The sequence below is a fragment of the Ylistrum balloti genome, unplaced genomic scaffold (assembly GCF_031769215.1).
Source record: "Ylistrum balloti isolate Yb309-2 unplaced genomic scaffold, AGI_CSIRO_Ybal_v1 Utg369790, whole genome shotgun sequence".
In the NCBI taxonomy this organism is placed as follows: domain Eukaryota; kingdom Metazoa; phylum Mollusca; class Bivalvia; order Pectinida; family Pectinidae; genus Ylistrum; species Ylistrum balloti.
The window spans coordinates 250,985-274,192 of record NW_026781974.1 but is presented as its reverse complement, the minus strand read 5'-3'; the positions used below and the strand labels follow the sequence as shown (position 1 = coordinate 274,192).

At 34.0% G+C, this 23,208-nt stretch overlaps 1 protein-coding gene across 1 annotated transcript; it reads left to right on the top strand.

Annotated features, from left to right (window-relative positions):
• The first annotated feature begins 18,876 nt into the window (after positions 1 to 18,876).
• Positions 18,877 to 23,208, top strand: LOC132544305 (uncharacterized). Its single transcript, XM_060207881.1, has 6 exons — positions 18,877 to 18,953; positions 19,675 to 19,750; positions 20,524 to 20,615; positions 20,873 to 21,077; positions 21,734 to 21,899; positions 23,096 to 23,208. The coding sequence occupies exons 1-6, from the start codon at positions 18,898 to 18,900 to the stop codon at positions 23,206 to 23,208; spliced, it is 708 nt and encodes a 235-aa protein (XP_060063864.1). The 5' UTR covers positions 18,877 to 18,897.

Genomic DNA, 23,208 nt, shown 5'->3' with positions numbered 1-23,208 from the left:
AGACTGGCCACGGACTACAAGATCTACTTAATAATTTAGAAAGATACTCAGACAAATCGAAACTGTCAATACAGAAAAAAAAGTGTTTTTTTCCGAAAAGGTGTAATTGTAAACTGTAATGAGAAATGGACATACTATGGTAGAGATCTTGATATTGTAAATTAATTCACATATTCGATACCTATGTTGGAAGCAGTTAAAGTTACGGTTGTGAAGAAGTGGTTGCTGCTAAAGCAGTATCAATTTGAAAATTGAGGGAAAACTTTAACTTTTAATATCTATGATGTCAAATCCTAAAATCAACAATCAAAATTCATTAAGAAACATTTGTTATGGTATTAGATACACTTGTCTTGTCGAATATGTTCTTCTTCTTAATAAATACATGCTAAAACTAAGGGTTTTCTGAAAATTTAGTTATTTTGCCAATGCTAGCTAAAAAAATATCAAACATTCTGATTTAATGTTAATCATCAGGAGTGAATTAGTTCATGTATTTGGTTTTTTAATCATAAATTCAAACTATATTGGTAGTCTGTTTTGAATAAAATAAACTTTTCTGGTAATCTGTTCTGAATAAAGTAAAACTTTACCTATAATCTTTGTTTTTAAATAAAGAATGAAATCAAACTCTATTGATAGTCTGTAAAACCAGTCTTTATACAAAAGAGTTGATCTATGTACTTTCCCAAGAGCTGAATCTTGCTTACTTTTGATTCAGTGTTAGTTTGGTAAGGGCGGGAATAGTTGTGTTGTTATGACTTCATTTCTTGGAAAATAAACCACAAAGAAGCTAAACCATAAATGTACCAGCAACTCTTTATAAGGAGTGGTTCAATATGATTAATCATACAAAAGTATTCCAATACACAATCAGAACTTTTATTCTTGTTTATACCTGTATACTGCATACTTAGACAGAATTTAATGGTGTGAAGCCACGTTAACATTAGCATCAGTTATGTCAGTAACATATGACACAAAGAACTTACACAATGAGTGAACATGCTATTTTTGTCGATCACTAATGGTTTTATCACTCAATACAAAATATGCTCATTTCACTCTGTATGCCGGAATATACTGATATAGATATGAGTTTTCCCCATAAATGTTTGACTATTTATCATGGTTTAAAATAAATTCTGCCTTAGTGGACTTCCTGTATTAAATGCTATTCTCATTGCTGAAACTTGTCGAAGTTGTGAAAACAAAACTAAAACAGCTATTCACGAGTTATCTCCCCTTCCTCCGTATTGATAGTGTCAGACACTAAAACATAATCAGCTTTGAACTATGCATTTTTATCATTGTAACCCCATGTTGGGTCATTAAAACTACCATGGCTATAAAAGGATGAGGTGACTGTTCAGGCCTATAGGCCTTTCGGTGGGGATTTTCTCATATTCTGGAAAATAATAAAAATAAATTTAACAGTTGTATAGTCACATTTCACCTGTTTGTATAGTCACATTTCACCTGTTTGAACGGATGTGTCTTCATTTCCACGCATCTCTTTCCTTGCCTCTGCCATAGTTTTCTTCCCTGTTTGTCTGTTGGCCACTGAAATTTTGTGTGTACATTGTAAGCGTTTCTACAGAAAGTCATGGCTGGCATGTATAATTTGGTGTTATCGTGTTTTTTTGTTTGTTTGTTTGTTTCAATATGTAGTCTTGCTGTGCATATGACGTTTAAACCTAACATATATATATATATATATATATATATATATATAAAGACTATACATATTTACAACATTTTATTACACACATCTTATCTGTAAAGAATAATTAACATCAAATAAAGAAATATTAACCTAACTGGGACATGCAAACATCATAATTGTGGACGCAAGGATTTTGCTGTCCAGAAAAGGAAAAACAACTATAGAGAAATCGATATAATCATGTTTATCATATTTTTTGCGTATAGTTGGAGTTTGAATCTTTTAAAACGGCACCAAAAAATTTACAGAAATTCGACAGGATTGTAATCTTCAAGTGCACAACCTCAGGCGGGTGTAGTATTTGAGAAAACCAGAGTGGTCAATTTTTTTCTCTCTCATCCATCTAGCTGACCCTAATAAACACAATATTTGTTGCGTTATCCTCAATTGTTTTTTCACCTATAACACCATAGACAGCTAATATAATTGATTTTTTTAACGAAACTGGTTGAGAAAAGTTTAAGTAATTTTGACAATGTGATGTACGAGCTGACATTTGGCTTCGGTTGAATGAAATTTTAAAAGATTAAGTGCCATGGTAATGCTAATTTGTTAATCTGAATGAATTATTACCAAATGAAGTCAACAATTTTTGTTTTAATATCATTTTCTTTATCGTTCATGGTTGTACTATGGCCAAATCTACAAATACTATCTTCCAAATGAGCTCTGGATGACCTTTTTCTGTATTGTAGGCAATAGGAATATATAGTTTTCACCATCCGTTCGTGCCTTGTTAGTAAGTCCCTCGCAATTTTGATATCTCCTTCAAAAGCACAAAATGATTTTGATGGAAAATTCAATGGCATTAGATTAACCCAAATTGTGAATCATATCGTCTCACTTCCCCTCTCCTGTACCTCAAGCACACATTTAAGTTTGTTATATAAGAAGACATGATATGTATCTCAAGTACACATTTATGTGTACCTCAGGTACTGGTTATATATAAACAGTGCTTAATATAGTTTTATTTTGCTCTGGACATATTTTGTATCCATATTTCATGTCAATATTAAACACGTTTGAAATTCATGTATCATTTTGAATGCAATGCTGACTAATAAAGATTTAGTTAATTACTGGAATTTCACATGTCAAAAATATTTGAATTATGATCTTTTAAACTTTGTTTTCATATAAGATTGGCATGTCTGATCTTGGAAGGAGGATTTATGCTTTATGCTTATCAGCTTTGTTAGTGGCACAGATCCACTTAAGTGAAAATAAAAACATTACGTAACAAATTTGTGCAAAATTGATTTGATTAAGTAAAAGTGTTTAATTCGGAAAGATTAAGAGATATTACAATAACAGGATAACACAAAATTAAAACACATCAAATAAAGTATATTTCTACACTATCACAACTATTGATAGGTAAAACTTCCCCAAATTATATGAAATTTACTTTTACAAAACTGTCGATAAATAGTTTCAAGTGTAAAGATTTTACAATGTTAAGAATAAAGGTACTTGTATTCGAAAACATAAGACATAATATTATACAAATAATGTAAAAATACATTTAAAACAATTATTTATTTCAAACAATACGATTTACAAATAAGTGAATATAAAAGATATATTCTATTGCACGTTATGGAGAAAAAATGGGAAAATGTCATTGGTAAATTCGATTTCACTTTCTTCTGTCTTTTAGCTTGCTTATTTGGCACGATTTGCTTATTCAGCTGCAAGTTCAGACATACAAAATTTAACAAAAATAAAATGACTACATAAGTACATTGTACAAAAGCTACATCATGCATAGATGTAAGCAGTTATTTACAGTATATATAACACCATATTGTATCGAGTCTTCAATTTTCTCAGTTTCTAGAGCAATTTTTCCATGTTTTACCGCTCCTCTTTACTCTGAATCTCCTTTATCAGTGCACTCACATCTTCAAAATCCTCCTTCACGTATCTTTGAAGAAATTTGGGATCAAAGTTCACTAAATCGAACAATGTTGCGTCTTCATCCCCCTTCAGGTCTCTCTCCCACCTACACGCCACCATGTCAACGAGGCTTTCTTCAAGGTCTTTTCTCGTCATCCGCTCCTTGACAAAGAACTGCGGGTGGTGACTCTCTCTTCTGTAATGGTCGTTCAAAGCCGCCTGCCATGTACTGTTTCCCCATTCAACATTATGGACCCACTTTGCTGTGTAACCTACGGCTTGGACGAAATCGTACTTACTCATATCGTGCACTTTTGCGTCTTCCTCCGTCATATTTGGGACGAATTCACGCAAACGTTGAAAAGACTTCTCCACCCAAAGTTTATGAGAATCAGTAATTTCGAAATGTTTCCGAATATTAAACTGGATGAAAAGAAGTTCGAAGAAAGGACTATTGTTATCCTTATTTTCAATAGCCTTCTTGCATTTGTCTAAAGTCTCCTGATTCCAGACATTATTCAAAAGATGCAGAATGGTTTGAACAAACCCGTTTTCTTGAAGATATGCCTGAACTTCGTCAGCCTGAGATTCGGAAACTGTGGACAAGATTAAACTTAGCTGATTTGTCATTGTGTTTTCTTTCTAATTGTTGGTTCACTGTTCACTCGCCGTTCTAGTTTATGAATATATTGGCATGTGCCATAACGCGCGACTTAAATACTTCTAGCGTGTAAATTCCCAATTCGCCACTTACCGTCACAAAAATCCGTGATACACTCGTCCTTGTACAAAACAAGTGAACAGTAAGCACACGTTATCCCTTATGATACCCCATATGTAAAAATAGCCATCGAGAATCCCCACTCGTTATCGGTGATATAGGCGCGTTAGTATGTGTACGCAGTGGAATGTGTTTGTTTGGTGGGGCTATAAAAGGGGGCACTACAAATACATGCTGTTAAAAAAACGTAAAACCCCATTATCCTATCATTTCGAGTACTAGTTTCATTTTAGTGATTACATAAGGAAACTAAAGGAATCTGCAGTTAAGCAGAAATGTTTTACACACTATTTACACGACATAACACTGTAATAAAGCGACGGATTTCCCGATATTGTCTTATCCACGAACTGTGTTTATCAACCAAAATAAACCTTACGTGATTTTTTTATTTAAAACAAGTCAAGTAATTCCCAATTGCTGTTAAAATATTCGATTTTTTCAATGGCAGTTTCATGCCCTGTTAAGTGATGTTTTCTTTTTCCTTTCCGATTATTGTGTATAAGTGCCATCTTTTTACCGTAACTTATCCTTATTCATAACTTTAAAATGTTTCTGACATATTTCATATAGATAAAACAATAAATTGAAAGTGTCATATCAAAAATTACTATAAACTGAAATTATAAAATCACGTAAAAATTCAAGTGAATAGAAATCTCTAACACATACACAACATTATATCTGTGGCTCTAATTTAACAGGGAAATAAACACTGACATGAACATAATCTAAAACAAAGGTATAATATCTAAGTTAAATCGGTCAATTTCCGTCAAGAAAGATTAGAAATGTCACTAGATCAGAAACAGAAAAATCTGTAAGTTTTAAATGAATTACCTAAAACAAAACTTTGAATACCAACATTCCAGTTAGCCTGGTTACAGTTCCAGGTTCACTACGGAGCGGTCCACATGGTCACGTTTTTGTTTCTATGAATTCCTCTAATAATTATTTCTAATTATTTGAACATTTGTCCGTTGACTTTAAATAATAAGGTGACCTGTATATTTGTGCTTACAATGCGAGGTATTTATATAGATAGACATTTGGTGTTAATTTAGGGGAGATTGTATTCTTGTTTGACACAAGGGTGGATGAATATTTTAATAACTATATGTTTTGACGTTTTGATATAAATTTTCCGTTTGTGTAACGCTGTGTTCTTATTGTGTAAACGATTGAAAATATATTGTTGACATTAACTTTTTCTATGCGCAAACATGTAGTGTATTGTGTGTGTTTGTGTTGATTATGTAGTGTATTGTGTCTGTGTTGACTGTGTATTGTATTGTGTCTGTTTGTGTTGACTATGTAGTGTATTGTGTCTGTTTGTGTTGACTATGTAGTGTATTGTGTCTGTTTGTGTTACCTATGTAGTGTATTATGTGTGTTTGTGTTGACTTTGTAGTGTATTATGTCTGTTTGTGTTGACTATGTAGTGTATTGTGTGTGTTTGTGTTGACTATGTAGTGTATTGTGTCTGTTTGTGTTGACTATGTAGTGTATTGTGTCTGTTTGTGTTAACTATGTAGTGTATTGTGTCTGTTTGTGTTGACTATGTAGTGTATTGTGTCTGTTTGTGTTGACTATGTAGTGTATTGTGTTTGTTTGTGTTGACTATGTAGTGTATTGTGTCTATGTATATTGACTATGTAGTGTATTGTGTCTGTTTGTGTTGACTATGTAGTGTATTGTGTCTGTTTGTGTTGACTATGTAGTGTATTGTGTGTGTTTGTGTTGACTATGTAGTGTATTGTGTGTGTTTGTGTTGACTATGTAGTGTATTGTGTGTGTTTGTGTTGACCTTGTAGTCGTGTGTTTGTGTTTGTGTTGAATGTTTGTATTGTGTGTGTGTAACCTTTTTTGTGTCTGTGTGTTGACTTGTAGTGTATTGTGTCTGTTTGTTGACTATCATTGTGTATTTTGTCCGTGTGTGTTTGTGTTGACTTCCGTTTTCGTCAATATGTTGTATACTTTCTTATTTTGTCTGTTTGTGTTGACTATGTAGTGTATTGTGTGTTTGTGTTGACTCTAGTTATTGTGTCTGTGTGTTGACTATGTAGTGTATGTCAGTGTCTAGTGTTGACTTTGTAGTCTACTTTGGCTGTTTTGACTTTGCTGTCGATTTTATCCGTTTAGTCTATTTTACTAATGTGTGTTGACTTTGCAGTCTTTATTGTTGGTTTGATCTATTTTGTCAGTGTGTTAACTCTAGTCTATTTTGTCAGGTTGTTGACTCTAGTCTATTTTGTCAGGGTGTTGACTCTAGTCTATATTGTCAGTGTGTTGACTCTAGTCTATTTTGTCAGTGTGTTGACTCTAGTCTATTTTGTCAGTGTGTTGACTCTAGTCTATATTGTCAGTGTGTTGACTCTAGTCTATATTGTCAGTGTGTTGACTCTAGTCTATTTTGTTAGTGTGTTGACCGACATTCTTGCTTTATGTATTGCTTATACCTTATTGTATTACATTTTTGCCATTGAAATATGGGAATTTATCAATTTGATAAAAACTTATATATCGTCAAATAACTTTTCCAGTGATGATATGATATATATTCCGTAGTTTTGATCAAACAAAGCGATGTTTTCAAATTATTGTAATAAAATTCACCTATGAAGCGAAGGTTAAATAAGCTGATTTTTAGAATGCAATTTCCTAGTCTATTTCTGATTTTCTCCAATTACGCCACTGTATAAATGTTACGATATTTCAGTGTGATAACACCATAAAAAGCCTCTGTTAGTGGTTCGATTATCCGGGTACATTGTATTCATGCGACACTAAATTTTGTGGGCCGTTACTATTAAAATGAACAGGAGAACAAATATTTACTAAGGACAACAGGAAGTTTTATTTGACACGAATAAGGAAACATTCAAGACAGCTTTATTTCCCTATTGACAAGTACACAATTACGGTCCCTATCGATAGGAATTCCAACTCAACGGATGTGTGCGCATTCGTTCTAAAAGCAAAGGTTACCAGGTAAAACTTTTAAAAACGTGTTATCCTGATATCAATCCTGTCGGCTTAAGGAAGAGAATTTATTTTCATGTCGTAGCATATTAAATATTACAGGTGGTAGACAATGCTGGTCAACTTTCGGTTCCCGGGGTGTCCTGTAACCTGAATGCCATGTTTTAATACATTCAAATAGTGGCAAGGTTCACAATATACACCTGTACTTCACGTGATTTGGAAATTATTAGATATATGAAGATCAGGAAGTTAAGTGAATCATGGGCTAGTGCGTCTTTCCATTTAGGTTTTGGCATTTCTTCGAATCTATTTCGATTTCCCTCAGTCGCCTCTTTTGTTTCAAAATCTCACTGACAAGTTCTAGAAGGAAGAGAAAGCTGTATGATGTAGCATCACTGACAAGTTCTAGAAGGAAGAGAAAACTGTATGATGTAGCATCACTGACAAGTCCAAGAAGGGAGAGATAGTTGTATGATGTAGCATCACTGATAAGTTCTAGAAGGAAGAGAAAGCTGTATGATGTAGCATCACTGATAAGTTCTAGAAAGAAGAGATAGCTGTATGATGTAACATCACTGATGAGTTCTAGAAAGAAGAGATAGCTGCATGATGTAGCATTACTGGCGAGTTCTAGAAGGACAAATCATCTGTATGATGTAGCATCACTGATAAGTTCTAGAAAGAAGAGATAGCTGTATGATGTAGCATCACTGATAAGTTCTAGAAAGAAGAGATAGCTGTATGATGTAACATCACTGACGAGTTCTAGAAAGAAGAGATAGCTGCATGATGTAGCATCCCTGGTAAGTTCTAGAAGGACAAATCATCTGTATGATGTAGCATCACTGATAAGTTCTAGAAAGAAGAGATAGCTGTATGATGTAGCATCACTGGCGAGTTCTAGAAGGACAAATCATCTGTATGATGTAGCATCACTGATAAGTTCTAGAAGGAAGAGATAGCTGTATGATGTAACATCACTGACGAGTTCTAGAAAGAAGAGATAGCTGCATGATGTAGCATCACTGGCGAGTTCTAGAAGGACAAATCATCTGTATAATGTAACATCACTGACGAGTCCTAGAAGGACGAAACAGCTGTATGATGCAGTTTACTTCATTATTTAGTTCTACAGTCTAAATTTGTAATGGTGTTATTCAGTCGGATGTCTTTTGTATAATCTTCTACAAAATAGTAAAAGTGATTAAAGATTGTTGAGTCGGAAACGTGTTGCAGAAGAAATAAGAGACTGTCTATAATTCTGATTTATTACTACAACTACAATCGTGTGCTATAATGGCACCATTCCAAAATTTACATGATTTTTTTTTCAAAGTGAACAGTAATTCCAAAGCTGAATATTTTAAAAATTGAACCTGCTTACAGTGGCAGTAACAATCAAGGGATTTTTTTCTTTTGAAACATACTTGTATAATTTTTTTATGAATTATGAAATGTGGACGATTGGATCGCGTGTTTTAGTAAATGATATATTTGTATGTGTAGTGTTTTTGTAGTCTTGGTATCAAGCAGGCTGATTTAAGATCAATCAAAAGAAAATGTTTTTATTTTTTTTTGTGTCTGATAACTTTGAAATGAATTAACATGAAACTGGAAGATTATAAGAATAACTAAATATAAATGGCTGGCAACAAATAGGATACATTTAACATAACCAGCTGCACTAGTTATTCAGTTTACCTGACTCCAATTGCAGTTATCCCAAACCAAACAAAGTTTGATCTAAACTATGTTTAATACATCAAAGGGTAAACTGCATATTAAAGTATTGTGTTACTTTAACGAATAAACAGCCTGACTAGTAAGACAGTGACGTTGCCCTAGCGGGTATCTAATGTAATGGATACTTTATAGGGTCCATCAGGTTCTAACTGCATTATATACGCTTCCTCTCTCCGTGTTACGATACTGCTCCTGGCAACTTATGGGAACTAGCTTAGAGACTTCGTAAAATCATTGATAAGATGTCACAAATTAGGTTTTATTAAACATGACCGTCCGGACAACTGCAAATCCCCACCAACGTGTCAAATTATAAAAATTGACTTTCCAAATAAGGGAATGGATGTTACTAATACAATTAATATTTTACGTCAGGATTCTGTTCGAGCTTTTATTCCTCCATACTGTCAATGCCGAAATACTTCTGTAATTTCCTACAGTTACTCCAAACACATTCAATTTTCTCACTAATAAGAAAACACTGTGGCTACTGAATGTAGACTGATTCAAGTTCTCCTCATCCGTTGTCCTTGTTTTACCTATCCTTGTAAATATGTTCTACCTGGGCCCATAGTGACTGATAGTTTAAAAATCCAAAATGTTAAGCTACGAGTCCTTCAAGAAAGGTCTTGAATATTGTAAGTAAGTAAATGTAAGAGAAAGGGTAAAAATGGGCATGTCGAATTGGATTCAGTTTCATGGTGGTTTAAATCCTTTCGGTCCATCAATCTTTAAAGGGTGTTCCTCGATCCTGATATTAAATCTACACTTCAAGATTTACACGGCATATGATTTTATTCCTGCATATAAGGTTAAAAAAACTTTATCCTGCTCTGCAAACATTATTTCATTTCTGTATACAAAAGGTACTTGGCTTGCTTAGTAAAGGTCATCCCGAGTATACATTATACCGTCTTTCCAACGAAGAAATACCGACTAATACAATATTTTAGATTGCAGATTAATGATACGGACCTCCTTCATTTATATTAGATTCCTAAACTTTTCAAGAATCCATATAAACAACGTTGTAGTGCTACCTCGTCTAGCTATTCAACTAAATCTTTGTCCGAACCTCTTACTACCATTCCTAATAAATCTTTAAATCTGGGTTACAGTCTTATTGGGGGTATTGTTAACTTGTATAAGTAGTCGAGACAAGGTATGTTGATTTAAAGAACTCAATACAGCGTTTTACCAATTTTCAATAACCTCAGGTTACAGAGACCATACAATTTTTTTCAATTCCACTTTCAGATGTATTGGTGCTCTCTTGACTTTACATAACGGGAAATGTATTCACTATATATCTCATATGTACACACTCGTATTGGAAATAAAGGACAGAACAGATTCCTCTACGTCAGTCGCTTATCTTGATCGTTTCCGTCAAGGAAACCAACATGGACAGCTTTTCACAAAACTGTATGATAAGCGTTATGATTTAAATTTCCTTATTGTGATTTTGCCATTTCAATAGCAACATTCCTGCATCCACAACCTATGTTTTTATATATCATAGTTGATTCGATATTCAAGGTCCTGTTCTCATTTTCACGATCTCTAAACAAGGAGTGGACGACAACTAACAGACAAACGTACAACACAGGGTTTTGAGAGATGCAGGTTGATGAAGAATATGAGGAGGTTTTACGGTTGTCGCAGTGATCTCATTGAGATAATTCTATATCTTTGTATGATATGAAGCTGGACGTGTTTGATGCTCGCTGGATTGCCTGTTGGTTCCGTTGTTGTAAACTTGCTCTCATTTGGGAGCATGACATTACTTACTTGGATCTGACGAAGCAAAAAACGCTTAACCTTCCAGAACATTTGGTCTTATATCAATTGTACTTGTTAATCTTTCTTTTGTTCATATTTTGCCCTGGTTTTATTGAATAAGAGTTTGGATTATGATTTTCTTGATATGATGGTATTTTCTTATTTTTTTTCTGTTATCGATTAATTGATTTGATCAATGTCACATAGAGAGAATTTCAAAAAATAGCTAAGCATGTCATCGATATGACACTACAGAATAGGGTATTGTGTCTTTTACAATGTGTGATATATCGGGAAATTAAAAACATCACCGAGATTCAAAAGGAAACTCAAAATCAAGTTTTGAAACAAATCTACATTCGAGCATTGGATACCAAGAGAATAGGTGTTCCGGAAGGTTTAGCGTGTATAGACAACACCGCAACGCTTCGTCTGAGTATATCCCGTTTTCAAAGAAGAACCTAATAAATTGTAATACAACCACCACACATACAATCAGGCATCGAACACGACCGTCTTCATTAAAAAAAATCCTACTGATATCATGATGATGGTGAGCATTAAAAAATTCCAGTTTTCATCAACTTGTATCAGTTGCTTACATATTTCACAGAAATCGTTGTTTTTGGGAAATAGCTCTGAAATACCGAAGCAAGTCGGACATGAAAATACAAGAGGTTTGGTAGCATTAATCTTACATATAGGGATGGAGATGGATCTCGCTGTTTGTCGTACGAGGCGACTATTTGTGGTCCATTCCATGCTGGTAGATGGTGATTTATCCAATGTTTTCTCTTTACAGGATATCAGAAAGATAAACAATGCTATGTACTGTATTCCAGCTCATGGTCGTATGGGGATACTACTAATGGTCTCTTGTAGAGTCGGAGTTTTCTTCTGTCTTCTACCAAGAAGAGCTGGAGCCATTGAAGAGACCACAATATATCAGTTAGAGCCATTAAAGAGACCACAATATATCAGCTGGAGCCATTGAAGAGACCACAATATATCAGCTGGAGTCACTGAAGAGACCACAATATATCAGCTGGAGCCATTGAAGAGACCACAATATATCAGCTGGAGCCATTGAAGAGACCACAATATATCAGCTGGAGTCACTGAAGAGACCACAATATATCAGCTGGAGCCATTGAAGAGACCACAATATATCAGCTGGAGCCATTTAAGAGACCAGGCTTTCCACTCTTGTTGTGCCTCTTGATGACCTTGGCTGCTGAATGGACATTTAACCCCGTTAAAAAGTGGGAAAATGAAGATGGAATATAATGAATATTTACGTTACATATACATAAGTTACAACAACCCATTTGACGTGTAATATATTATATTATAACACTCATCAACATTAAAGTGATGTAATAATGAAGAACACAGTGACGTGATAATTATTAGCTGACACCATTTCTGATGTACATCAAGATACTTTAAGACTGTGGTGTTTCTGTGCACTGCCCGGCTGCGAAGCTCTTGAAATATGTGGAAACAACCCGCCGGTAGCAGGAGAGCTGCTCTTATTACCTCCCGTGGTAACTGTAATAGGAGTAGCAGGTTTCACTTTTATAGACGGCAGAACCAACTGGTTTTCACTCTGCCAATTATGTTTTCCTTTCTGCGGTGATCTTTCTTTTATTTTGTCCGTTGAAAAGTCATTGTCATTTACTCCAGGTGTGACATTACTTAAATACTTATACCGCCAATTTCGTACTTTTGTTTCTGAAGGCATTGAACCAGAAGTTCTCACGAGCCGCCCATGCATGGTTGGCATAGTGTCACGTGGGTTTATGGTAACCAGATTAGTCCCTGTTGAAATCCTTGGCAAACGAACACTTGGTAACGTTTCCGTAGAGGAAAGATATTTAAACTTTGAGACTTTCTTGTTCAGTGATAAAGCAAGAAACGTCCTCATCCTTTCCTTCTTCGATCGCCGTTTTTTTGGCATCATTTTCAACTGAATATCTACAAAAAGAAATAAAAAACCAACAAATGTTATTCTTGCAAAATATATAAAAAATGTTATTTTAAACTAAAATTCGTTGTTGTTGTTGATGATGATGATGATGATGATGATGATGATGATGATGAGGAGGAGGAGGAGGAGGAGGAGGATGACCCCATCACTATCATCATCATGCAAGCCTAAAAAGGCTGTAACAAAATCATGTAAAGAGAACGATTTTAACTTGTATGTCATTTGTCTTTAAGGATATCGTGCCAAGCTTTGGTCATAGGTTCTTGTTGATATAAAAGTGTGACATGCAATTTTAGTGGAAGTTTCTTTTGATTGAAGACAGATCTGTGAAATATTGTAGTAGAATATAACAACCTACTCGATAAAACATGAACAAAGTTAATTCATTACACGTTATCTGTCAATTTTAGACACGTCACAAATGTCCCAACTTTTCTTCCTTTTCTGATATTGTAGGAAATTGGACTGTTAGCTTTTCGTTTGGAAATTTACAAGTAACATCAGGATAAATGATAGAATATGTAAAACATTTAAATATACAAGGGGACTTTTAACAGAAAATTGATTAACTCAGAATGTGTTTCCTTTTAAAATTTTAAATCGGGTTTGAAGTAGGTGTATTTGAAATAACTGATATAAATATACATACCTTTTACAACGATCATTGACAAATACATCTTATAAACTATATATACACATTTGTACGTTTTAATGCCACACGGAAGTATTATGGTGATCATCACCCTTGTTAAAATATTACCTTGTTGTATTGTCGCTACACTATTTGTACTATGTTCATGACATTGATTCCATTCTTTTTGTTGTTGGTATTTTATCTCATTTCATTTATATCCTTGTTAGAACTGTGGTTTCGTTGGGATTTCTAATATTATCATTATAGGAAATCGGGATAAATCGACTTTGGGCGAAGTTTCATTTTACAATCGTTTCAAAGATGCGCGGTATCGGTGATTTACACAACGATAAGGATACGGCCATTGGTTAACGCCATTCTGGTACTGAGAATATGGAATTCGGACTAATGAGGTTGACCAATATCATATACACATGCCAGTGAACACAAATTAAAATAGAGCTGACTGTTAAGAAATTCGATAAACAGTGTAAAACAAAATCTGACTATATCTATGGGCACTTATTTAAATGAAGAGATATCAGAAAGCAATGATCCGTTACAGAAGAACGGTTGAAGTGATGCTTGTTACTTTGCCTGTTGGTTCCGCTGTTGTTTACCTTGTTCTCGTTTGAGAACGTGGCATTACTTCCTTGGACTGACCGAGATTTACATGGCGAGAATCGCCGATAAAGAAGACACTTAATCTTTGGAAACACATGGTCTTATTCTTCTTGTACTTTTTCAGGTGTCTCCGTGTAAATCTTGAGGCTAAATTATGATGGTTTTGTTTTAATGACCAGAACAACAATACTTGTAGTGTGTCAGACGTTATTTGCAAACACAAGTAAATGATTCTCAAATATTGTTAATTCAACAATCAAAAATTATAAGAAATAAGGAAAGAAATACGTGGAGAGATTATTTATCTACTAGTTCCATTGGCCATGAATTATTGTATAGAAATAATTGTAATAGTATAATACAATTATATCCTGTTACCGAGGACGTAAGACTATAATAGTATATTATGTAATACAAGAGAATCACATAAACACATTTAGAGAGGAAAAACAACATACTTAAGTTTATCAAAAGTTATGCTTTAAATCAGATGTGAGAACTGGCTTATAATAATTTGACACTGAAAATACACTTTTTAACCTTTGAACTTGACTTACCTTGTGTAACGAGCTATGTATCTCGTCGAGGTGTATTCCACACTGTTTTGTTTACTGCAGTTAAGAGTAAAGGACGAGGGAAAGGAATTTTAAAATGTTTAAATGTATATTTTACAATTCCAATGATTATTCACAAATACATGTACTCATAGATATGAACACAATAACATTTCAAACCAATTCAAATTGTGCATCAATCCGTATTCTCGGCACACTCGTAAAACACCTCACACCAACACAACGCCTGAAGAGTTGGCAGATCCCTTCAATAAAAAAAATAATATTCAAGTTGATCTATGTGTAGCTATATCGGGTTTAGGAATACATTTCATATATATATATATTGTATATAAACATATATATATGGTTTGCCAAACATGGTATACCACCAGTATACGTGTTTGGTATACATGTGATGTGTATGTATACACAGATTTAAATGAGTACACACCATTGTTAGGATACCCTCATAATACTAACCTCTTGTACTCGTTGATATCTGAAACAAAGAGAGTCTGTACATATCCAGTCATCTGATATGTACCTAATGTTTGATCGGCAATTTGACTCCCGTCGAGAATTTCAAACAATTTGTTCTATTGTGCGTCAGCATAATTTTTTTAATTAAATCTTTAGTAATAAAATCGACAAGCCATTTCTTACAATGATATCGATTGTGAAAGTAGCGGCACTCCGTTAAATTAAGCAAAATTTTGCCATGATTCATAAACAATAACGTGAGTTTATAAACTATTACAGCATTATCGAATATTATAGGACACGTTTATTGTGAAGATAAATGCTTGTTAACTATCGTTCAGTATGTTTACTCGGTTGGTGGAAATAGTTTTCAATCGAAATCTTCTTATACCGTTTTCCTGCCTTCTCTATCGTCTGTTTTCATCTGATGAAATTCGTCAACTTGATGAAGACAACAATGATCAAAGTGTGATAATAATATTTCATGTTACATACCTATACAGAGAAAAATATTAGAGGTTTTACCGATATCACTTAAACGTGAAGTCTGTGTAATGTATACTGTGAAATTTCTGTGTAATTGGTGTCTTTTCGAGATACATTAAGGTCAACGAATACACATACCAATCTAACACATTCCGGGGTCCAGACTGTGTCTAAGTAATGTCATAACCATTCCGTGGTCCAGGCTGTGTCTAAGTAATGTCATAAACATTCCGTGGTCCAGGCTGTGTCTAAGTAATGTCATAACCATTCCGGGGTCCAGGCTGTGCCTAAGTAATGTCATAAACATTCCCGGGTCCAGACTGTGTCTAAGTAATGTCATAAACATTCCGTGGTCCAGACTGTGTCTAAGTAATGTCATAAACATACCCGGGTCCAGACTGTGTCTAAGAAATGTCATAAACATCCCGGGGTCCAGACTGTGTCTAAGTAATGTCATAACCATTCCGGGGTCCAGGCTGTGCCTAAGTAATGTCATAAACATTCCCGGGTCCAGACTGTGTCTAAGTAATGTCATAAACATTCCGTGGTCCAGACTGTGTCTAAGTAATGTCATAAACATACCCGGGTCCAGACTGTGTCTAAGAAATGTCATAAACATCCCGGGGTCCAGACTGTGTCTAAGTAATGTCATAACCATTCCGGGGTCCAGGCTGTGTCTAAGTAATGTCATAAACATTCCGGGGTCCAGGCTGTGTCTAAGTAATGTCATAACCATTCCGGGGTCCAGGCTGTGTCTAAGTAATGTCATAAACATTCCGGGGTCCAGACTGTGTCTAAGTAATGTCATAAACATACCCGGGTCCAGACTGTGTCTAAGAAATGTCATAAACATCCCGGGGTCCATACTGTGTCTAAGTAATGTCATAACCATTCCGGGGTCCAGGCTGTGTCTAAGTAATGTCATAACCATTCCGGGGTCCAGACTGTGTCTAAGTAATGTCATAACCATTCCGGGGTCCAGACTGTGTCTACGTAATGTCATAACCATTCCGGGGTCCAGGCTGTGTCTAAGTAATGTCATAAACATTCCGTGGTCCAGACTGTGTCTAAGTAATGTCATAACCATACCCGGGTCCAGACTGTGTCTAAGAAATGTCAACATTCCCGGGTCCAGGCTGTGTCTAAGTAATGTCATAAACATACCCGGGTCCAGACTGTGTCTAAGAAATGTCAAACATTCCCGGGTCCAGGCTGTGTCTAAGTAATGTCATAAACATTCCCGGGTCCAGGCTGTTTTAAGTAATGTCATAACCATTCCGGGGTCCAGGCTGTGTCTAAGTAATGTCATAAACATTCCGGGGTCCAGGCTGTGTCTAAGTAATGTAATAAACATTCCGGGGTCCAGGCTGTGTCTAAGTAATGTCATAAACATTCTGGGGTCCAGGCTGTGTCTAAGTAATGTCATAAACATTCCGGGGTCCAGGCTGTGTCTAAGTAATGTCATAAACATTTAATTTGATGAAAGTAATACTTATTCAGACCTACGTGGCTAACGGTTCGTGTTATATTATTGTATTGATACAGGAATCTGAGGAAAATTCTAGAGAATACCTTTTTCATTTTTGGATCTTTGATTAGCTTCAGAGCGAGGGAGCGATAGTAATCCATTCAACCTTGTACCATCATAGACAATGTGAGACTAAGGGCAGTAACTCTTTGAGATCAGAATGTACAAATGTAGTAAGGTTGAACAATATATGAAAACATACACATGTATATTGTTTAGTTAATATGGTAACTAATTATGAATATTAATTGTATATATTTTAAACGATTTAAGTTGTATGGTGAATGTGCACACGAAGAATACAATGATTAAAATTAATGGATGCATTGTTTTATCTTGAATTCTGACACTGAATAAATTGTTTCATTTCAAAATCAAATCCATTTTACCACAGGAAATATATTGAATTTCATACCAGGCGAATTCCATGCTGTCTTCAGTCTTATAAGAAGATCGACAGAACCACCCACATGTGTCCCGAAATCAGAAAAAAAAAATATCTGAAGAAGGCCCGTTGTTTCCATTGTGTTTCAGAAAGTATTTGTATATTAAGTCCTCGTGGACATGCTTACTGATTTTGTTTATAAATTATCCTACATTGTATTAAAATACGGTTTCATTTAACGTACCAAACATTACACTAATTGTGATGTTCCATTGACATATTAGGGTTGTATGTATTGTAGAGTTTATTTCATATATGTAGCATTATTTGTCATGTTCGTATTTAAGTGTCAAGAACATCGTTACAGTTACCTTTCCACGTTCTTTTGCTGTTTTGGTTTGTTTTGGCGTTTGTTAAACAGTCTTTCCTGTTCCGTTTTTTCTACGTGCGTACCATGCTTGTCACATGCATCAATTTCATTAACACAATTATGTCAGTTCGCTCAGTATTTGACACACTATACATTATGATATAACATTAAAATGTAGTATCTAAAGTGACATTGTCAAGAAGACAGTGCGTGTTTATATCACAGGCGGGCTAACTGAGTTAAAATATCTACTCCAATAATTTCGTATTTAGAAGTTAAACAGGGCAACATACGATGAAATTTTTTATCGTAAAAATATTAATTTGAAAAGACGTTAAAAATTGATGAAATGGTGTTTCTTTTTATATATCAATTCCTTGATTTTTACTACTTTTTCAAATGACTAATTTCATGGAAAAAAATCTTCTCATGTCTGAGTATGGTTGCCAGTTCAACTTCTGAAAACAAAATTATTTAAAAATAGACTTTTTCATTGAGTTATCCCCCCTGTGTGTTATACATGAATCAGGCAAACATAATCGAAGGATATTGAGACTGTATTTGGTAATGTACTGGAAGTGAACTTATGCTGTAGATATTTTAGAAAATAACATATGAGATGAAAAGCATTGGTACATGTAAGACATGTAACATGAATCAAAATATATTACTCATATATATTTCCATCCATTTTTTAAGGAAGTTCCCCTTTTGGGACCCCTGTTAATTCAAACGTCCATAACACGCAGACTTTTTCTGTGTTCAAGCATCAGTGGGACTCTGTTTGTCATGACACTTATGTACACTTTTTTTCTGCACGAATTTAATTACTCTGTAGGAGGTAACGGACAGAAGACGTATCTTTAAACAACATTACCTCGTCAAAACAGTTTCAACTTACGGGTTATATATCCAGTATTCGATATGGCTGTCACGCCTCGTGATATCGCAGATGTCAAGAAAATGGTAAAAAACAAACTGTAAGTACAGTAAGTTCGGAAAAAATTGCATGTAAACAAACTTTTTAAAGTTTTCAAAAACTTCGAAAATGTAGGTTTTAGCGTACCATTGAGTTAAATATCACATAATCCTATTATTTTCCTCCTTAACTTTATATTTACCTATCTACCAAGCGTGACAACACCTCATTTGTTGGTATGCATTTAGGTTCACCGTGTTGTGTACAATATCCAATTGAAAAGATTATTTTCTCATAAAGACAGATGACAGATTAAAATCTCCTCAACCTTGGCACGTAGAAAAGAAACCCCATTAAAAAAACAACATTTAAAAAAAAACAAATGTACATTGATGAAAAAACTGATCCAACACAAATTTATTCCCTGTACGTATACATGAACATGTATATTGTAAAATACACAAGAGACTAATGTGATGTGATTTAAGTTAAGTTCATTTTGTATTATTTAGAATTAAACAGAATTTCCTCTGTTCCCAACATTTACATGTACATAAATACTGGTTGATTTGTATAGTTGGAAACTGTGTCATGCTTTTATACACTAATACACACATTGTATAGAGGTAATCAACAAAAGAGATATTGCATAAATGTAGTATTCTAACAGGATTCAATTATCTGAGAAACAATTCAAATTATATTTTCATACATAGTAAACTATTTCTTTTCTTTTATTATTAATATATATGTATTTCTATTTTTTGTTTTGTTTTGCACAGAGAACTTTACATCAACAGGGAAAAACGAGAAAATCTTTTTGATCCAGCTGGAGCTTGCAGAACAACGAGGAAAATGGTAAACAAAATTAGAAACAGCATTTTGTGCAAAAAATGTCATTTTTCAAACTGGTTAATATACAATCCATAGTAATCTATACATATAATTTTTGTTGCATACATTATTGTACATCTATTTGTGAAAACTGTGTTGATTAGTTGACCAAAAGCATGTACACATATTACAAACATATGGTGTTGTAAAAACTTTTTGTGCATAAAGTACTGGTAAACTCATTTTTATTTCTTCACCAAATTAAAATTTATATAGAGTCTTGTATGATTTTCACTCCATCTCTGAAAGAGATTTATGAAAAAAAAATTGTTTATGTTTTCATTACGGCAAGTTTCCTGTGATCATAAACTGAAATGATTAATAAAGATTTCAGTCAGACTTGAAACTCTTCAGTCTTCACAGAAAAAAATTGATGTTTTTTGTTCATCTGTCAAAGCGCATGCCTTCGACCAAACCAACTGAGATACAATTCCATTGACATACAAACCAATGCTATTTATTTGATCTTTAATAATCATATGTCCAGACTCTGAGTAAGATTTAGGAATGTGTTTGCCCAGTGGACTTATTTCAGGATAAACGCAATTAATCTTTTTCTTTACTGACAGTATGATACCATGGATAACCTGTGTAAGTTATGGCAACACATTTGAAAAAATAACAAGCTTAATCTGCAGTCATTTCATCTCTATCTGGCAAATCCTCGTCAAAATGCATTTGTCTATTTCTGAGTGTGGAATGTTTACTAACAGGTATGATGTATTTTTTTTCTCCAGTATAAGTATGACCTCATGTATAGAGTTGTCAACTATGATGTGTTTGATAAGCAAAGTCCAAGATATAAAAACAGGAAGAAGAAAGGAAAAGAGTAAGTTTTCTTATATCAAAGTGCAATAAGCAAATAACATATTGATTAAAGGGAAACATGAACTTACCTTTGCATAAAATTGTTATTTTTCACCCACTGTTTAGATGTAAAATTTTTCATAGCCACCATTTTTTATTTTTGTTCTCTTAACAAAAGGGCAATAATTTAACTAATGGGAAATTTACACATATTCAGTATCATTTTGAAATGTACATGAAAATTACAAGATCATAATTATCCATATCTCTTATGTAAAGGGAAGTTCCAGTTGAATATGATCATCAGACAGAGAAAGAAAAACATAAACGAGAATCTTCTCAGGGGGGCAGAAACGAATCAGGAAAAGCAGACATGGTGGAGGAGGTAGGAGACATTATATACCCAAAGCTTGAGGATACTACGCGCAGGGTAACTCTGTATAGAGAAGCGGACAGGATCACAAAATATGCTAATGAGGTCTATGTAAGTATATGTATACTTTGTTAATGACTTTTAATTTAATTTTGATTTGAAATTTGAATGACACAATCACACACATGTACCATGATTGCTTGACATGATTTAAATTGAATTTGAAGCTCACAGCATCCATACACCTGTATGTTATATTGTAGTTCAGGAACAAAAAATAGTCAAGGATGTTTCATTAAAAAAAGTTAAAACCTAAAAAAAAATATCAGTTAAACTGATTCATGTTCCCTGAAAACAGCTTTATTGGACACAAAATTTTAACAAGGGACAATAACTGTAGTTACGGGGTTGATATTAAAGGAATCAAAGTTATTAAAGGAAATGATGATTTTTAAAGTAATCATGACATGAAAGGATATCCTGATATGACATTAAACTTTGTGATATTGATAACAATTCAATCATTTGTGAATATATTTACCTGTTATTAAGCCCATGCTTGGTAATAAGCCCATCTGATATATTTCTGTTAAATAAAATAAAAAACAGCTTTGATTGTCATGAAATAAGCTCACTGCCTGACTTTGAGTAATGATGCCACTGGGGTTATTGTAGGATAAATGTAGTAGGTAAGAAAAACAAATACCAGTTTATAAGTATAATGCTATTTACATCAACATTGTAAACATGTGATTTGGTTTCTATAGAACCAATACAATATGGAGGATCTTCAGACAATACACCACTTTCGACCAAGTTCTCAACAAGACCATGTGAATAAATCTCTAGATTCTGGATATCTGCACAACTATACACGACATGTTGGGTCCATTCTTCATGCAAAGTCATATGTCAACTTCTACAAAAAAGAAGGTAAGATTCCTGTTGTATACACATATATCTGTTCCATGGTTTAGTTTACTTTTGTATTGAGGTACACCAGCCCTGACAAAGTCTTATCTGATACTTGTGGTCTTGGACTCTGGTTCTTTAAAACTTTCTGAGAAAACACGAGTAGAAGCTCACTTTTTCAAAACAGGACAAATTTTATCCCCTTACATAGTAAAAGAGATTTCATTAAGTAAACATGATGCCATGGCCTGCTCTAATTGTGTCTTAAATATTAGAATCCCAAGATATCTCTTTACAGTGTTTAAAAATTTCAATATTAACTTTTGGATCTAATTTAGTCATTAACATTGAAATACATACAGATGTGATAATGTGATAACTATACCATAGCATTGATTATGTTAAGGATTTTTTTCTGTGCTAACTCTATGAAGCACTGTCACCCTTGATTCTGAAGGGCTACGACCAGGTATTAGATGGCTAGTACTTGGTAACACTACCAGGACTACCAGTATGTTTATCTAACAACATATGTTTATTTTACTGATGACAGTTTGAGTAAGCACAAAGTAAAAAGGAATGCAATAGGGAAAGAAACATAAAAAAAGCAAAAAACAAAAAACGCCACATGACTGAAGTGTTTATATAAATTAAAATTATAAAATAACAGTAAGTGAAACTTAGAAAATATCTAACTTGGTATTTATCAATTTCCTATTTCCTCTCGAATAATCATAGCTTCATTTTGAATAATTGATCTGATCATCTCAAGAAATTACTAAGTTATGATTTAGTCTGTAAAATCAAATATTTCCATGGGGCTGAATTATCGTGGTTTTCAAAAAATTGCAATTTCAGAATATAGCTCTATAAGTATACTTATACTTCAATCAACAGTTCATTAACATATGATTTTATGGATTAAGAGAGCCCACGATACCAATGAAAATAAATTCCATAGGAAAGTTAATCATTTTGAAAGTATGTTTAATTTGTTTTACTGTTTGAACTTCAACTTTTGGAAATGTAACCTTTTGAATAAGTATAACTTTGAGGCTTCTTGATGTTAAAAAGCTTCAAGTGTTTGAGAATATTTATTCGGGCTTGTAATGATGTAGTCAAACATATATGCGATACTTTCCATCTTTGTATTGAGTGATTTTTTTTCAAGACATGAAGTAATGACATTGAGACACAAAATGAACATTATTTGACAGGTTTACACACTGGTGATAAAAGTAAATCCAAGAGACTCCAGGAATTGCCAACGAAGAAGCCAAAAGAACCGGAAAGTGACCAAAAACCTGCAAAAGATGAGCCAGGGAATTAG

Bases quoted from the DNA above. Each gene is read 5' to 3' on its own strand.
- LOC132544305 (XM_060207881.1), top strand. From the start codon at position 18,898: ATGGCTGTCACGCCTCGTGATATCGCAGATGTCAAGAAAATGGTAAAA. The intron at 19,751-20,523 runs GTAAACAAAATT...TTTTTTCTCCAG, and splicing joins GCAGAACAACGAGGAAAATG to TATAAGTATGACCTCATGTA. The intron at 21,900-23,095 runs GTAAGATTCCTG...ATTATTTGACAG, and splicing joins CAACTTCTACAAAAAAGAAG to GTTTACACACTGGTGATAAA.